Source organism: Mobula birostris, chromosome 8, assembly GCF_030028105.1.
Source record: "Mobula birostris isolate sMobBir1 chromosome 8, sMobBir1.hap1, whole genome shotgun sequence".
Taxonomy (NCBI): Eukaryota; Metazoa; Chordata; class Chondrichthyes; order Myliobatiformes; family Myliobatidae; genus Mobula; species Mobula birostris.
The window spans coordinates 149,043,705-149,061,186 of record NC_092377.1 but is presented as its reverse complement, the minus strand read 5'-3'; the positions used below and the strand labels follow the sequence as shown (position 1 = coordinate 149,061,186).

Genomic DNA, 17,482 nt, shown 5'->3' with positions numbered 1-17,482 from the left:
CCCGTGGCACTTCACCCTCACCATTCCCAACAGCTTTTGCTCCTGCCAGATTTACAAGCTCACTCTCCCCTCCACATTGACAAATTAGATTATGAGGACACTCAGTCCTCGTTTATTGTCATTTCGAAATGCATACATTAAAAATGATACAACGTTCCTCCAGAATGATATCACAAGAAAAACACAGGACAAACCAAGTCTAAAACTTACAAAACCACATAATTATAACATATAGTTACAACAGTGCAAAGCAATACCATAATTTGATAAAGAGCAGACCGTGGGCGAGGTAAAAAAAAAGTCTCAAAGTCCGGATAGACTCATCATCTCATGCAGGTGGCAGAAGGGAGAAACTCTCCCTGCCATGAACCTCCAAGCGCTGCAAACTTGCCGATGCAGCACCATTGGAAGCACCCGACCGCAGCAGGCTCTGAGTCCGTCTGAAAACTTGGAGCCTCCGACCAGCCCCTCCAACACAGCCTCTCTGAGCACCATCCTCTGCCGAGCGCTTCAACCCCGCCCCGGCCGCTGAGCAACAAGCAAAGCCAAGGACTCAGGGCCTTCCCCTCTGGAGATTCTGGATCACACAGTAGCAGCAGCAGCGAAGCAGGCATTTCAAAAGTTTCACCAGATGTTCCCCTGTGCTCTCATATCCATCTCCGTCAAATCAGGATTGTGCACGACACCCTACTTGACAAATAACAGACATCACCACCGGAGTAGCTGCTGTGAGCCGCGTCGCGCCGCCATCTTTTCCTCCCTCATGCTACAGACACCCTATCTATATATAAAGTATGTGCCTATGACTTATACACAATACGGAATATGCTGGATGAGATTGCAGCCTCCAGTGATTAATACATTTGTAGACACTAGTTAACACTAGAGTCCACACACTCTAGCTTAAGTTATTGTTGTCTTCTACTAGGGCCACCTGTGGTTCATTGGTTTCACCAGGTCATTGCTAAATATTTAAGGATTCATCAGAAACAGGTTTATTATCACCAACATAAGACCAGAAGACATAGGAGCAGAATTAGGCCATTTGGCCCATCGAGTCTGCTCTGCCATTCCATCATGGCTGATCCATTTTTTTCCCCTTCCTCAGCCCCACTCCCTGGCTTTCTTCTGGTAACCTTTGATGCTGTGGCCAATCAAGAATCTGTCAATCTCTGCCTTAAATGCACCCAATGTCCTGGCCTTCACGGCCGCCTGTGGTAACAAATTCCACAAGTTCACCACTCTGTGCCTAAAGAAATTAATCTGCATCTCTGCTTTAAATAGATGCCCCTCTATTCTGAGGCTGTGCTACCTTGTCGTAGACTCTCTCACCACATCTACTCTGTTTAGGTCTTTTAACATCCAAAATGTTTCAATTAGGCCCCTCCCCCTGCCCCATCCTTCTAAATTCCAGCGAGTACAGGCCAGGAGCCAATAAATGTTCCCATATGATAACTCTTTCATTCCCGGAATCATCCTTGTGAACTTCCTCTGGACCCTCTTCAATGCCAGCACATCTTTTATTAGATAAGGAGCCCAAAGCTGTTCATAATACTCAAGGTGAGGCCTCACCAGTGTCTTATAAAGTCTCAAACCACATCCCTGTTCTTATATTTTAGACCTCATGAAATGAATGCTAACATTGCATTTGTTTTCCTCACCACCAACTCAACCTGCAAGTTAGTCTTAGGGTTCTGCACCAGAACCCCCTAAGTCCCTTTGCACCTCCGATTTTTGGATTTTCTCCCTGTTCTACCAAAGTGCATGACCATGCATTTTCCAACATTGTATTTAATTTGCCACTTTCTTGCTCATTCTAATCTGTCTTAGTCCTGCAGCCTTCCTGTTTCCTCAACACTACCTGTCACTCCACCAATCTTTGTATCATCTGCAAACTTGGCAACAACGCTGTCTATTCCATCATCTAAATCATTGATTATACAACATAAAAGAAGCGGTCCCAACACTGACCCCTGCGGAACACCACTAGTCACTTGCAGCCAACCAGACAAGGATCCTTTTATTTCCTCCCACCAATTACCCAATGCTTTAACCATGCTAGTAACTTCCCTGTAATACCATGGATTCTTAACTTGGTAAATAGTCTCGTGTGGCATCTTATCAAAGGCCAGAAAATCCAAATTTACAACATCTATCTTCTGTGTCACCAAGTAGGCTGAGTGGTCTATAATTTCCTTTCCGCTGCCTCCCTCCTCAAAGAGTGGAGTAACATTTGCAATTTTCCAATCCTCTGGAACCAGGCCAGAGTCCAATGATTCTTAAAAGGTCATTACTAATGCTTCCATAATCTCTACCACAACCTCTTTCAGAACCCTGGGGTGTAGTTCATCTGGTCTGGGTGACTTGTGTACCTTTCGGTCTTTCAGCTTTTAGAGCACCTTCTTCTGTGTAAGACCCATCCAGCCAACACACTTTTCGTCCCTCTTCCCTCCGGGAGAAGGCTCAGGAGCTTGAAGACTCGTACGGCCAGATTTGGGGACAGCTTCTTTCCAACTGTGATAAGACTGCTGAATGGATCCTGACCCGGATCTGGGCCATACCCTCCAAATATCCGGACCTGCCTCTCGGTTTTTTTTTTGCATACCTTACTTTCCATTTTTCTATTTTCTATTTATGATTTATAATTTAAATTTTTATATTTACTAATTTTAATATTTAATATTTGTAATCCAGGGAGCAGGAAGCGCAGAATCAAATATCGCTGTGATGATTGTACGTTCTAGTATCAATTGTTTGGCGACAATAAAGTATGAAGTAAAGTAACTCACCTCTCTTCCCTCGCACCCTTCAACATCTGGCACACTGCTAGTGTCTTCTGTAGTGAAGACTAATGCAAAATACTCATTTAGTTTTCTGCCATCTCCTTCTCCCCTGCTATTATTTCTGTGGGCTCATTTTCTAGCAGTCTTATCTCTCTTACTTTTTGTATATTCGAGAAAGCTTTTTGTAGCCACCTTGATATTGTTTACCAGCTTGATTTCATGTTTCATCTTTTCCCTCCTAGTGGTTCTTTTAGTCGCTCTCTGTAGGTTTTTAAAAGCTTCCCAATCCTCCTTCTTCCACGATATTTTGCTTTGTTGTATGCCCTCTCTTTTGCTTTTACATTAGCTTTGACTTCTCTTGTCAGCCACGGTTGTACTATTTTGCCATTTGAGTGCTTATTTGTTTTTGGAATACAAATATCCGACACCTTCCCGATTTTCCTCAGAAACTCAAGCCATTGCTGCACTGCTGTCACCCCTGCCAGCATCTCCTTCCAATTTAATTTGGCCAACTCCTCTCTCAAACCACTGTAATTTCCTTTATTCAACTGAAATACTGCTGTGTGACACTTCACTTTCTCCCTATCAAGTTTCAAGTTGAACTCAATCATATTGTGATCACTGTCCCCTAGGGGTACTTTTATCTAAAGCTCCCTAATCGCTACCATTTCAATACATAACACCCAATCCAGAATAGTTGAACCAAAGTAGATTCAAGGGCAAGTGCTCTAAAAAACCATCTCGTAGGCATTCAACAAGCTCACTCTCTTGAGATCCATTGTCAATCTGATTTTCCCAATCTTTCTGTCCCTGTGTGTTAAAATCTATGTCTATCATAACATTGCTCTTTTGAGATGCCTTTTCTATTTCCTGTCGTAATCTGCAGTCCACGTCCCAGCTACGTCAGACTTGACTTTCTCTCTATCAAATTTCAAGTTGAACTCAATCATATTGCGGTCACTGCCATGAAGTGTATAAGTCGTGGAGTTTGATGTTTTGTTTCAGCAGTACAGTGCAGGCATAATGAAAAATGAGGTTACACTAATAAAAATAAATTAAGTAGTGCAAAAGAGGAATACTGATGTGTTCATGAGATCATGGATTGTTCTGAAATCTGATACAAGAGGGGAAAAAGCTGTTCCTAAAGTGTTGAGTGTGGGTCTTCAGGATCTTGTACCACCTCCCTGATGCTAGTAATGAGAAGTGGGCACGTCCTGGATGGTGAGGGTGCTTAATGATGGATGCTGCTTTCTTGAGGCAGTGCCTTTTGAAGACACCCTTGATGGTGGTTTGGTGGGGGGCTTGACCCATGATGGAACTGGATGGGTACAGCCCTCTGCAACCTCTTACGATACTGCGCATTGGCACGTCCATGTCAGATGGTGATGCTCTCGATGGAACATCTGTAGAAATTTACTAGCGTTTTTGCTGCCATAGTAAATCTCGTAATCAAGTAGTAATGCAGCATTGTTTGTCTTATTACTGAGTTGGTGGCGATCTGCAGTAGCAAGCATACTGATGGAAAACTGTCAGCACGCCAGTTGGCAGAATCAGTCAGGTTTAATATCGCTGGCATATGTCGTGAAATTTGTTTTGTGGCTGCAGTGCAGTGCAATACATAATAAAAAAAAACTATAAATTACAGTATGTACACCCAATAAGATGTATGGGAGTAGAAATTGAATGAATGGAAGGTCTGCATTTCTGGAGCACTGACCATAATTGGGATGTTCTGAACCACCTTACGGGCCATATAATGCGACAGAAGTGAAGTGAAGTCATCGTTTGGCAAAACAGCAGGATCCCACAAGCAGCAATGTGATTCTTTGACTTGAGAGTTAAATATTGGCCAAAGCACCAGGATAAATCACTTGCACATGCTGGAATGAATGTCTGATAAACACCTGAGGAGTGGCCTCAGTTGGAAACAAAATCTCTGGTGGAGTTCTTCACTGTGTTTCTGTCTCTGGTATGGGAGTGTATCAACATTTCTGCTGATCTTAGAGTTTATTTTAGAATTTTTTTTCTCTGTGAAACTACTGGTTTGTCATTAAAAACCTATCCAGTTTATTAAAGTCCATCACCAAAAGGAAATCTGTCACCCCTGCTCAGAATGGTCTACAAGTAACTCTAGCTGCCAGCAATGTCATTGCCTCTTGACCATCTCTGAAATGGACATGTTAGTCACAACTTGCATCACCAAAAGTATGAATGGTGAGTGTGGAATTTCTTTAGCCAGTGACTGGTGAATCTGTGGAATTCTTTGCCACAGGCAGCTGTAGAGGCTAAGTCTTTATGTCTTTTTAAGGCAGAGATTGATAGATTCTTGATTTGTCAGCACATGAAGGGATGTGGGGAGAAGGGAGGAGATTGGGGCTGTGAGGAAAATTGGATCAGCCATGATGAAATGGCAGAGCAACTCGATTGGCCAAATGGCCTAATTCTGCTCCTAGATCTTATGGTCTTTGGCTTCTTATGATGACACATATAACCTTAAAGAGCAGCATCTCAACTTCCACTGGAGCACATTACAACACTCAAAACTTAATCATTTCAAGTAAGCAAGATCATATTTCTATGACCTCTGTTGACTGCGGTGTTTTAAGTATTTGCTACTAGCCGTCACATGCCGGTGATAATAAACCTGATTCAGATTACTCTTATCTCAGATGCACCCTCTGATATCTCCACTGCTCCCAGTGTCTGCAGCTTAAAACACACTTGTTAGTTCACTTTTGCAAAACTTGATCAGAAGCATTCACTGATACTGCCTGACTGGTTGGGCTCTTCCAGAATTTCCTGTTGGGGTTGGCAGCATCTTAAGTGCATTGGCCCCAGATTCACTTCTTGACAATAAGTACAAAAGACTACAGGCCCCGAAATTAACAGCGAGAAGCACGCCTTGCGTCAGCACAGGTTGGCGGCAATGTCGTGAAGGGTAGTGCGGTGCATCAGTCACCAGTTGAAGGAGACGCAGGCAAGATGGTATCTGTGATTACGGGTGTTGTTGGGGTTTTATTCCCTCCGTTTTGTATTTGTTTTAAATGACAGGACCGCCAGTGGTCAATCATGAACAGGTAAGCGTTCACTCTCTCAACCGCGGTGCTGAGGCAGGTAATCCCGGGCTAATTTGTTTAAATGTTATCGTGGGCCGTGCGACTGCGTCAATATCCGCTCTGACGTCCGTAGGCCTTGACGTCAAGCCACGGGCTTGATTGACGACGATGCTCGGCCAATCAACTAGAGAATACTGAGCCGCTCCGGCAGGCTGCAACCAGTCATCAGGTTGAGGAGGCGGGTCCAATTCCCTGGGTGAGGATGCCCAGGTGGGCAGCCACGTAGTGAGATCTCGGCGACAGGTAGCAGTGGGTGCAGGGTGAGGTCAGTGATCGCGCCATCGGGAAAAGGAGCACGATTGGGGAAAAACAATCACTTAACCTATTTTGAGATACAAGAAAAGAGTAGGGCCTTTGCTATCAAGATAACTGATGTAGAGCGCAGACGACTAATTGAGGTAACTTTTGCTTTAAGTTATATTTCCATACATTGTGGCAATAATCATAAGAAAACTGCGATATATACACAGTTAATTGTTCTCGGTAGAGGTGTTAAGCGATGCGAGAGGTTGCTGATCTCTGACTGATTCAGATGCTGGAATCTAGAACAGCTGATGGAGTTCAGAGGGTCAGGCCATCTCCAAAGGGGGAAGTGAACGGTTGACATTTCAGATCCAGACCCAGTCCAGTGAAGGGTCTCAAACTGAAATGCCGACTATCCATTTGCCTCTCAAGGATGGCCGCTGACCTACCAACTTGTACTAGTTTGTCGAGAGTATGTAGGTGGCAGGTAAAGAGAATTTCGCCCAGTGTCTGTATTGTCCAATTTAATCTCACTGTTAAGAATTTAATCTGTAGTCTTGGATGTTACAACTTTCTGAGTGCACATCTAAATACTTGTAATGTGAGCATTTCTCAGTCAGCCATCCTTTCTGACATTGTTATATCGTTATATCATCGTCTGATATAAATTTCTCATCTTTAACCTTTGTACGAATTATCTGAAAACCATATAATTGGAGAATTACAGGGTCATGGAATTATTCAGGAAGCAAACAGCTTCTTTGGCTGAACTCGTCCATGATGACTATAGTGCCCTCCTGAGCTACTCCCATTTGCTTGTGTTTGGCCCATTTCTCACAAAATCTTTCCTACCCATGTACCTATTTAAGTGTCTTTTAAACTTTGTAGTTGTACCTGCCTCTACAGCTTCCTTCGACAGCTTACTCTATGTACTCACCACTGTCTGTAACCCTTGAGTTCCTTTTAAATCTTTTCTCTCTCACATGCCTGTGTTCTGTAGTTTTAGGCTCCTCCACAGTGGGGAAAGAGCTGCCAGCATTCACCTTATTTATGTCCCCCATGACTTTATAATCTTATGTCAGCCTCGAATGCTGCAAGGTGAAATGAACGAATGACACCTGTTAAACTCCCCTCAACATGTCTTTTACATTTTAACCCACCATGGGCAATAGAAAAGTCACTGTTGCAAGCAGTGCAGCGAGCAACACTGTCATGATTTTTGAGGTTGACCGTAAAGCCCACCCACAGAGAAAACTGATAGGTCTACTTAGCAGGGGTCCCCAACCTTTTTTGCGCCACGGACCAGTTTAATATAGATCATAAGTCAACTATAAGTTACTTATAAGTGGCTAATGCACTCAATTTCATTTCTAAAAGGGTTTATGTAACAAATTTAATATTAAACACACAGCACATATTTTCCTCATACGTACATATAAAATCATTGCAACACACCAATACTGCTGATCAGTGGGAGCCCTTGGCTTGTTTTCCTGCAGCAAGACCGTGCCATCGAGGGGTGATGGGAGGCAGCGATACTCGAAGGGGGTTCCTTATGTCCAGTCTATTCTGCAATTTAGTTTTCGTTGCATTCATTGCAGAAAACCCCGCTTTGCTGAGATATGTTGGAAATGGAAGCAATGTTTTCAGTGCTTTCGTGGCTATCTCAGGATATTCAGCCTTGACTTTGATCCAGAATGCCAGCAAAGATGTTATGTCAAACATACTTTTCAGCCTGTCGTCATTTGCAAGCTCGAGGAGTTGATCTTCTTCCCACGCTGACATGGATGACGCGTGCGTAATGACCTCGCGTGTGTTCAAGTTCAACAGTGCATGACAGGGAATGAGGGAAAGTGCAGCTGACTCATAGTGTTTCATATTGCCAAATCATATAGCTTCCTCGCGGCCCGGTGGTTGGGGACCACTCTAAGCACGAAGAGACCAATCAGGATGCTCGCTCTCCCTCTCAAAAAAATTGATTTCCGGGATATTGTATATAATTTCCGGGCGTCAGGGAGCTGCTATCAATATGTGGGAGACTCCTGGAACTTCCGGGAGAGGTGGGAAGTCTGCTGTTGTAATCTTAGATAAACTTCTTCACTGTCTACTTAACCATCAATTTTGATTTCATCTGCAAACTTATTAACCATGTCAATTACATTTGTGTGCAAAATGTTAATATTAATGATGAACAGTGGGCCTAGCACCAATCTCTGCTGCATAGCTCTGGTCACAGATCTTTAATCTGAATTACCACTGCCCCTGACTCCTTCCATCAAACTAGTTTTGTATCCAAGTGGCTAGTTCATCCTTAACTTTCTGGGTTAACCTACTATGTGTAACTTTGTCAAAGGCCTTGGTAAAGTGCATGTGGACATTGTCCACCTCTATAAATTGTGTTTGAACTTCTGCTGAGAAAAACTGATCTTTCTTCTTACTATTTTCTTCCCCTTTTAAAAAAAATCTGCATGCCTAGGTGGAGTTTTTATTCAAATTCATAAATGTGATAAGTGTATCACTGACGTAGTCATACTGATTTCCTATCAGATTACCTTTGGACTGTGCCGCCTGCTAGATCACTTCAGAAAGTGATGAAGAGTCAAATAAGGCAATAGATTTAATTTCCCCAAGGAAGTGGTGAACCAAGTGGATTTTTAAAACAATTCTACAATTTCATGATTAATCCTACTGGTGCTAGTCTTTTAATTACAGATTTATTTGCCTAATTGAAATTAAGTTCCGTAGCTGCTGTGCTGCAGATTGATTTATGTTTATTAATACTCCAGTCAGTACATTATGGAATTACTACCCTACCATTCTAATCTGTATGCTGGTTAGCTGTGATCTAGCAATTGGATCATGATATAGAAAAACATGAAATTGTTCATTTTGACCAGGAAAAAAGGATAAATAAAGAAGCATTTTTTATCCAAATAATTTTGGGTTGGGAGATTTAGAGATGCAGTGGGAGCTGAGTGTTGGAAAAAGCTAGTGTGTAGGTACTACAAGAAGAGTTGACATTATGCTATCATTAATTGCATGGGAATTGAATACAAAAATATGCAGATTAATCTTCAGTCACATGTAGGACATCGATGGATTACAGTGTATAGTATTTCTTAATGAATAATGTTAATGCTTCCTTTAGAAGTAGTTCAGAGAAGGTTTTTTTCCACTAATACCAGGACTAGGCAAGGTTGATGAAGGGTTGAACAGCTAGGCATGTTACTCGAGTTGTTTAGAAGAATTCAAGATTTATTTATTATCAAAGAATGTATAAATTATACATCCTTTAGATTTGCTTGCTCACAGGTAGCCAGAAAGCAAGAAATCAGAAAGAAACTAATTTAAAAGAAAAATCAAGAATAAAAAAAAGTCTAACACTCGATGTGCAAGAGAAGGTAAAAAAAATCAAATCATGCTAACAATTGAAGCGAACAATAGTATTTCAATCCAAAATTGAGTCCTCAGATCTGATCCCCGGAGCAGCCCAGAGTAGGCCCAAAGCCTCACTTATCAGTTCTCATGCTAACGGGCACGGAGCGCAGCAGTCGGGGCAGTCTTCATAGCCTCAGTGCCGTGGAGATGACCATCGCAGAGATGAGCAAACTCGACTCTCGTCCCAAACGACACCCTGTCTTTTCAGTCTATCTGTGCTGGTGTTTAAATTGACCCAACAATGGAACAGCAATAGGCCCTGCGCCCTGGAGAGAGGAGTGAACATCACAGAGAGCTAGCGAAAGTGGCTCTTGCCTCCGATCTGGATAATTTTTCTCAGTGAATGAATGAACAAGTATAATTTTTGTGTGTTATTTGCTTATTTGAGTTCTCTTTATCTAGTTTTAAGACTTGCATGAAGATAGGATCACATTTTAGGTCTTATCTATGCAGAAATAAAAAAATTCTACGGGGTTCACAAACTTTCTAACACCACAGTAATAGTCTGGTAGTACCAAAGTCCTAAGCATGCCAGATTATTGGAGTTTTACTGCAATTGCATAAACTGAAAGGTCAGATGTATTGTTAATAGATAACAAAGACATTGTTACTGAACTTGTATTGGAGAAAGCTGGACAAATGATCTGTGAGGAAGGTCAAATCCTAGCACAGCTGGAGTGTTAACATTCAGCTTTTTTTGTGTATTGTTAGAAAGGCATTGTGTTTGAGGTTTGTAAGGCACTAGATGGAACTTTCAGAGATACTTCTGTGGTATATGCCATGTTTTGAATATTCAACAAGGACAGCATGTCATTGTCTGATCCAGTTTATATATTCACTGTCAGCAGATGATTTGATTTGCTACTTATGCATTTTGTTGCCAAAGCGTCTGTGTTCTATTCGGATTCTATTAAAGAACTGCTGATGTCCTTCGAGGCTGGTTAGTTATTTAAGACTGGAGTATAAAGTTAGTGTTGCGAGCTGGTGCAGGTTTCCCCCGCTCTTTGAACATTCGCTTTACGAAACCTCGCTGTTACAAAAGACCTACATTAGTTACCTGTTTTCGCTAACAGAAGGTGTTTTCACTGTTACGAAAAAAGGCAGCACGCGCCCCGAGCCGCCACGCTCCTCCCCCGGAACTGCATTCTAGCAGGCATTGCTTAAACACATGCCTGTGAGCATCTGTGCTTTATCTCGATTTATTTTGAGCATCCGTAAGCAAGATGAGTTCTAAGGTATCGGAAAAGCCTTAAGGAGCTCATAAAGGTGTTATACTTAGCTTAAAACTAGACATAATTAAGCATTTCGATCATGGTGAATGAAGTAAGGACAAAGTGAGTTTGGCTTGTGGAAGTTGACGAAGATGATGTTGAAGAGGTTTTGGCATCCCATGACCAAGAACTGATAGATGAAGAGCTGATGCAATTGGAAGAGGAAAGGATAGCAATCGAAACCGAATGCAGTAGCGAATGGACTGAAAGTGAAGTCGTCCAGGAACTGAACATGAAGCAACTGCGTGAGATTTTCACTGCAATGATTGCAGAAAAGTACGACTTTAATTTTGAAAGGGTACGTAGGTTTGGGGCATATTTGCGGGATGGTTTGAGTGCTTACAAAGACCTGTATGATAGAAAAATATGCGAGGCTAAGCGGTCAAGCATACTGTCGTTTTTCAAGCCTTCCACAGCAGACAACGAACCTCAACCTTCGACATCGAGGCAGGCAGACATAGAAGAAGATGACCTGCCTGCCCTGATGGAAACAGACGACAATGAGATGACATTCCAGTGTCCCACCACCCCAACCTCCAAGCCACGGACCGATACCGATCTGCAAAGCATGCAGTGGTGCAACGGTAGCCGGGGTGCACCTAGCACATCTTTAAGAAAAAAGCCGAAATAAACATGCTAATTAATTAGGTGCCGCCCGGCACGTAAATGTCGGCCTCCTCTGAACTCTAGTTTTATACTAAGTGTTACTTGGTATGATTTGGCAGCTTCATAGCTTAAAGGTTACTGGAGAGAGTGTTTCTGCCGAGAGCGCTTGCGTGAGATTTTCGCTACGGTGGACATTGCGGCAATGATTGTAGGAAAGTATTTCTACTTTATATAGGCTGTGTATTTATCATATCATTCCTGCTTTTACGATATGTTACTGTTATTTTAGGTTTTATGTGTTATTTGGCATGATTTGGTAGGTTTTTTTTGGGTCTGCGAACGCTCACAAAATTTTCCCGTATAAATAAATGGTAATTGCTTCTTCACTTTACGACATTCCGGCTTACAAACCGTTTCATAGGAACGCTCTACCTTCAGGTGGCGGGGGAAACCTGTATACTGAAGCATCTGGATTGTCAGTGAAGATCTATTTGATCATTGATATCCTTTCTGGCTCTGACTTACTGTGATGCACACCCCATAGCAATGTTGTTGCTATTCAGCAACCTTCTGAAATGGCCTGGCAGGCCTCACAGTTTTCAGGATACCACCTTTCATGATCAGTTAATAATGGCCCATAAACACTGATCTTGACGGCCTACAGATGATTCATTGTCTTTGAAATGCATGGGAAGATAAAGTGCTGATTTTTTTTTTGGTTTCAGGATAAAAATGTCTACTTGGCAGAGCAATGCACTGTGCTCAACCAATCTTGGATGCATTGAAGACACATAGTTGCTTTTTCTCAACATAATTGGAGCAAATATTTGCCATGGGAAGGTAAGATTTTAGGCCAATCCTGTGCACTAAAATTACAGTTGACTACTCTTTTCCATAGATGTTGCCTGTCCTGCTGAGTTCCTCCAGCATTTTGTGTGTGTTGCTTGGATTTCCAGCATCTGCAGATTTTCTCTTGTTTGCCTTGTGTACATGTTGGCCTGTTATCATTGCTTAAAACTAGTGTTCAGCTGCTAGAACTGGATTTTATAGTGGTGGATCTGACTTAATTAAATCATTTATAGTTTCAGTAGTCACTTGTCTCCAAGTCAAGTTTATTGTCATTTCGACCATAAGCTGCTGGTACAGTACACAGTAAAAATGAAACAACGTTCCTCCTTGGTGCTACATGAAGCAACACAAAACTACACTAGACTATGTGAGACAACACAAGGCTACACTAAACTACGTAAAACAAACGTAAAAACTGCACTAGACTACAGACCTGCGCGGGACTGCATATATATCCAAGATAATATACACGATTATTTATATGATTTTTTTTTCTGGTGGAAACATTTAGAATTTCATTCATTTCTTTGAAATAAGTTATGAAAACAAAATTTGGATTTAATAACACTTTCTGGTGCATTATTACATTTATAATGAATACATCGGTGGGAACTTTCTCATCACAATGCCTAAATAAAATAAATTGCATATTTTCTCAAAACTTCAGGCATCCTACTGCTTTACAGTCTGAAGATGAAATATTGTTACATTTACAATGTCATGAACACTGGAGCCAGTTTGTACTTGGCAATCCCCCATCACTAGCAACAATATGATATTGACCAGGTTTTTGTACTGCTGGAGGTCAAGGAATAAAAATTTGCACTCAAGTGCAAATCTGGATTTTCCACCATGGCACGAACCTGCAATCATCTGACCCAGTCAAAAGTACTGCCAATTTAACTGCAATAATGCTTTAATATTTATCTCTAATCATGCATTAATCTGGTCAATTGAAGTTGAGATTCTTTAATTTAATGCATGGCTTGCATGTGGATACAGTGCCTTGTGAAAGTATTTGGCCCCCAGCCCTTGATTCACATAAATGAGTATTGCGACCAGGGATTTTGATTTAACTGAGAATATTTATTTGTGATTCACATGTTTTGCACAGTAGAGCCCCCCTCCAGGGAAAATTGTAAAGTATGAAAAACTAAAAATTCAGAATCTGAAATGTCAGCAGAATAAAAGTATACATCCCCTTTTGCTCATTAGTTAGTTGAACCACCTCTCACAGCTATTACAGCCAGTAGATTTTTTGCATTCACTTTTGTTAGCTTTGCACAACATGATGGAGCAAAATTTACCCATTCCTTTTTGCAAAATTGCTCTAACTGTGCCAGGTTAGTTGGGAAGTGGTGATAGACGGTAATCTTAAGGTCTTGCCAGAGATGTTTGATTGAGTTTAGGTCAGGACTCTGACTGGGCCACTGAAGGACATCAGTTTTCTTCATTTGAAGCCACTCCATGGTTGTTCTGGCAGTGTGCTTTGGGTCGTTAATCCGCTGAAAGATGAACTTTTCCCCAGTTTAATCTTTCTGGCAGGGGCCAGTAGGTCTTTTATCCAGGATCTCTCTGTATTTAGCAGCATTCACCTTCCCATCAATATTGACCACATTTCCAGTCCCAGCTGCTGTAAAGCGTCCCCATAGCATGATGCGACATCCACTATACTTTACATTAAGGATGGTGGTAATGCGCAGTATTTCATTTCGCCACATGCACCACTTTATGTTGACGCCAAAATGTACCACTTTAGTCTCATCCGACTACAAGACCTTCTTCCACATCTTTACAGTGTCTTCTAAGTGATGCTTTGCAAAGTCTAATTCAGCCAGGGCTTCTTCCATGCCACTCTTCCATAAATACCCTTTTTGTCCAGGGCCTTAAGAGATCGTGGAGCCATGAAGTTCATCTCCATTTGCAGCCACTAACTTCTGCAGCTCACTCAGAGTGACTGTTGGCCTCACAGTATCCTTTCTTATAAGTGGCATTCTTCTCCAGTGACTAAGTTTAGAGGTGTGGCCTGACCTAGGTAATATGGCTGTGGTTTCATATTTTTCCACTTTTTCACAATGGACTGCACTGAGCTCCAAGGTATGTTCAATGCCTTTGAGATGGTTTTGTGCCCTTCCCCAGATTTGTGCTTCTCTGTTATCATTTCCCTTACTCATCTTGAATATTCTTTCGTCTTCATTGTGGCTTTGGTATGTTGAAAATCTACCAAACTGTTGGACTTTACAGAGAGGGAGGGTGGTATTTATTCTTATGAATTCATTGAAAACAAGTGATCTTCCACTTTTCTACATCAGTAAATTGGATGAGTTGGTAAGATAATACCCAGTATTTCATCTGAGGAAAGTTAGCATGTTAATTACAAAGGGGATGAATACTTTTTCCGCCTCACAGTTTTGGTTTGTAATTTTTATTAAGCTGTTGACAGGGATCAGAATTTATCTTTCAATTTGACATGTTGCACAATGTTTAGTAGACTAGCTCAACAATTGTACTTGAATATACTGTATTTTAAATTTGGCAAATGAGACAGTAAAATGAGAAAATATTTGTGGGGGATGAGTACTTTTTAAAATCTCTGTATTTATCCTTGCACTTATTAACCTTGGAGCAATCCCCTCAGCTTTCTGATTTCTATTGTGGAAAGAACTTGCTTTTGCATAGTTAAGCAGTAATCTGTTATATATGGGTGTGGGGGATTGGTATTAAAATCTTACAGCACTTTCATTTTAACTAATAACTTTACTGTTTTTTAGGTTCTGTGTTTCCTGCTTATTTCCTGCTTCGTGGCATTTCAGTTTATCCCCTTCAGCGTGCCCTCGGCCTCTCAACACGACCTATCGCCAGTTGACAGCTGTTGCATTGCTTACTGTTTTAATCTCTCTATTATACATTTTGCTGGTATTGGACAGGAGTCGATGGGGACGTTTCTACCAGGACAAAGGAGATAGGTAGTGTATGGAACAGCTGTTTTCTTTTCCCCTTTTAAACTGCTACTCAGCCTGGGTTCCAATACTGTTTTATCTTTCTTGCATCCCAATGTAAAAAATTGCACTTGCTGAATGCTGCCCAAACCCTTCTGAATCCACCCTTCTCAACATTCCCCACTTGTATTGTCCTCGAGTCATTAATATCTAAACTTCAAAGAAGGTCCTGCAATTTTGTATCAGAGCTCAACAATAGCTTCTTAAGAGAGTTTGACAGTGGTAACAAATGTTACACAGATCTCAGTCTGAAGCATCAACTGTCCATTTCCCTCCCAGATGCTGCCTGACACATTGAGTTCCTCCAGCGTTTGTGTGTTGGTTTGACAGTATTGAACATCTCTTCATGACAGCTATAATTTACAAGATTTATTGACTTTTCAAAAGATGTATGAATTTGGATGTGATTGAAAGTGTTTGGCATGAGCTTGAGCTTCTGCTGGCTGTTAATTTAAAGCCCAGCTGTGAAAATGTTGGAATAATTGAGAATAGAAGTGGTGAATACTGTGTTGTTTGAACATATGATCCAGAATGTTTGTGCATTCCCAGAACTGCATTTCTTTTCCATTTTAATGCTCTTTTATCATTGGTTTCAGAACTAGAGAAGTTATGCTGCTCGGCTCATCGAGTCTGCTCCACCATTCCGTTATGACTCTGTATATTACTCCAGTTATATAACCATTTGAGCTCTGTTTCAGTCTTATGCATATTACTAATTTTAATTACTATATCACTGGCATTCATGCCTTCCTCAAAATGAAGTCCCATACTTTATAGTTCACATCTTGAAACCTCTTTGTCCAATTTTTGGTTATTTATCCTTATATCTTATTATGTCAATCAATATTAAATATTGTCATCTTTAACTGCTGTAAAGCCTCTTGGGCATTGTGCTACTGTTGTTGATATTGTCTTGCAGATATTTAACCAGATTGATAGATATGGAGGCCACTGATGTAAAGAATCCTTACTTAAACTATGGTATAGTGATAGACTGTGGAAGTAGTGGCTCGAGGCTCTTTGTGTACTGCTGGCCAAGACACAATGGGAATCCGCATGATCTACTTGATATCAAACAGATGAGGGGCACGAACAGACTGCCTGTGGTGATGAAGATAAAGCCAGGTGGGATTTGTCTTCTTAACTCTGCTTTTGAACTTTCAATATGGAAGATTTTGTAAAAGTACTGAGGAAGTTGACATGAATTAACACACAGAATTTGTTTAGGATTTGCAGTTTTTAAATCTGTATGTAAAGATGTCCTGATAAATGGGAAAACAGACTTTCTCTTAAGTGGATGGTGAAAATCAAAAGCTGCAGTTACTGAAAATCAAAGATCACAATTAAAACCCTTGGCAGAAAATCTAGAAGTGAGGCCTGGTTCTGGACAAAAATTGAATTCAGATTCAGATTTATTTATCACATGTATATCGAAACATGTAATGAAAGGCCTCATTTGCGTTAATAACCAATGCACCTATGGATGTACTGGGGGGGCAGCCCACAAATGTTGTCACACATTCTGGCACCAACAGAGCACGCCCGCAATGGTGAGCAGAACAAAACAGAACATAACAAGCAACAAAACAATAACAGCTGGACTAGATGCTGATAGGACCCCAAACTCTAGGCCCAAACTCTCAGCGCACCGACTGATCACCCCCCCCCCCCACCCCCCACCATGATCAATCTGATCCCAGGACAGCCCAACATCCTTCATCGCCCATCCATATTCCTTCAAGTTTGGAGAAAAGGCCTTGAATCCAGGCATCCTTCATCACCTGTCCACATTGCTGGCCTTTGATCCCTATTTCTAAACTTTTAATTCCCCCACATGCCTGTCCCTATACACTAACCTGCCCATGATGCTCCTGTCTGTCCCCAGAGCCATCCCTAGGAACTAATAAAGACAACTAAGTCTGAGAAACAATCTCAATAGAGACCACAGCCTGGCATCATCTTAACTAGAAGATATGCGATTGCTGTTCAAGACCCGGTGCAGTTGTAAAAGTCTACAATGGCCCTTGACTGCTTTAAACTTCTATAATTTTGGTTCAGCATCTGAAGCAATTAAGGAAAGCTAAATAAATGCATTAAAAAATGTAATAAGTAGTGAGATGAAGCAGGAAGCTAATCATGAACACCAATATTGATCAATAGGTATACTGATTGGCCTA

General features: G+C 41.4%; 1 protein-coding gene across 4 annotated transcripts in view; it reads left to right on the top strand.

Annotated features, from left to right (window-relative positions):
• The first annotated feature begins 5,738 nt into the window (after positions 1-5,738).
• The window catches only part of entpd4 (ectonucleoside triphosphate diphosphohydrolase 4), a 32,468-nt gene continuing 20,724 nt past the window's right edge, over positions 5,739-17,482 (top strand). For 3 of the 4 annotated variants that reach the window (XM_072266530.1, XM_072266528.1, XM_072266531.1), the window contains exons 1-4: positions 5,739-5,860; positions 12,183-12,297; positions 15,078-15,272; positions 16,225-16,430. In XM_072266530.1, coding sequence (XP_072122631.1) covers positions 12,290-12,297; positions 15,078-15,272; positions 16,225-16,430 — 409 coding nt within the window. In that variant the 5' untranslated portion in view covers positions 5,739-5,860; positions 12,183-12,289. Of the gene's footprint in view, positions 5,861-6,128; positions 6,298-12,182; positions 12,298-15,077; positions 15,273-16,224; positions 16,431-17,482 lie in introns of those variants that run through there. The other variant, XM_072266529.1, reaches the window with a different exon arrangement.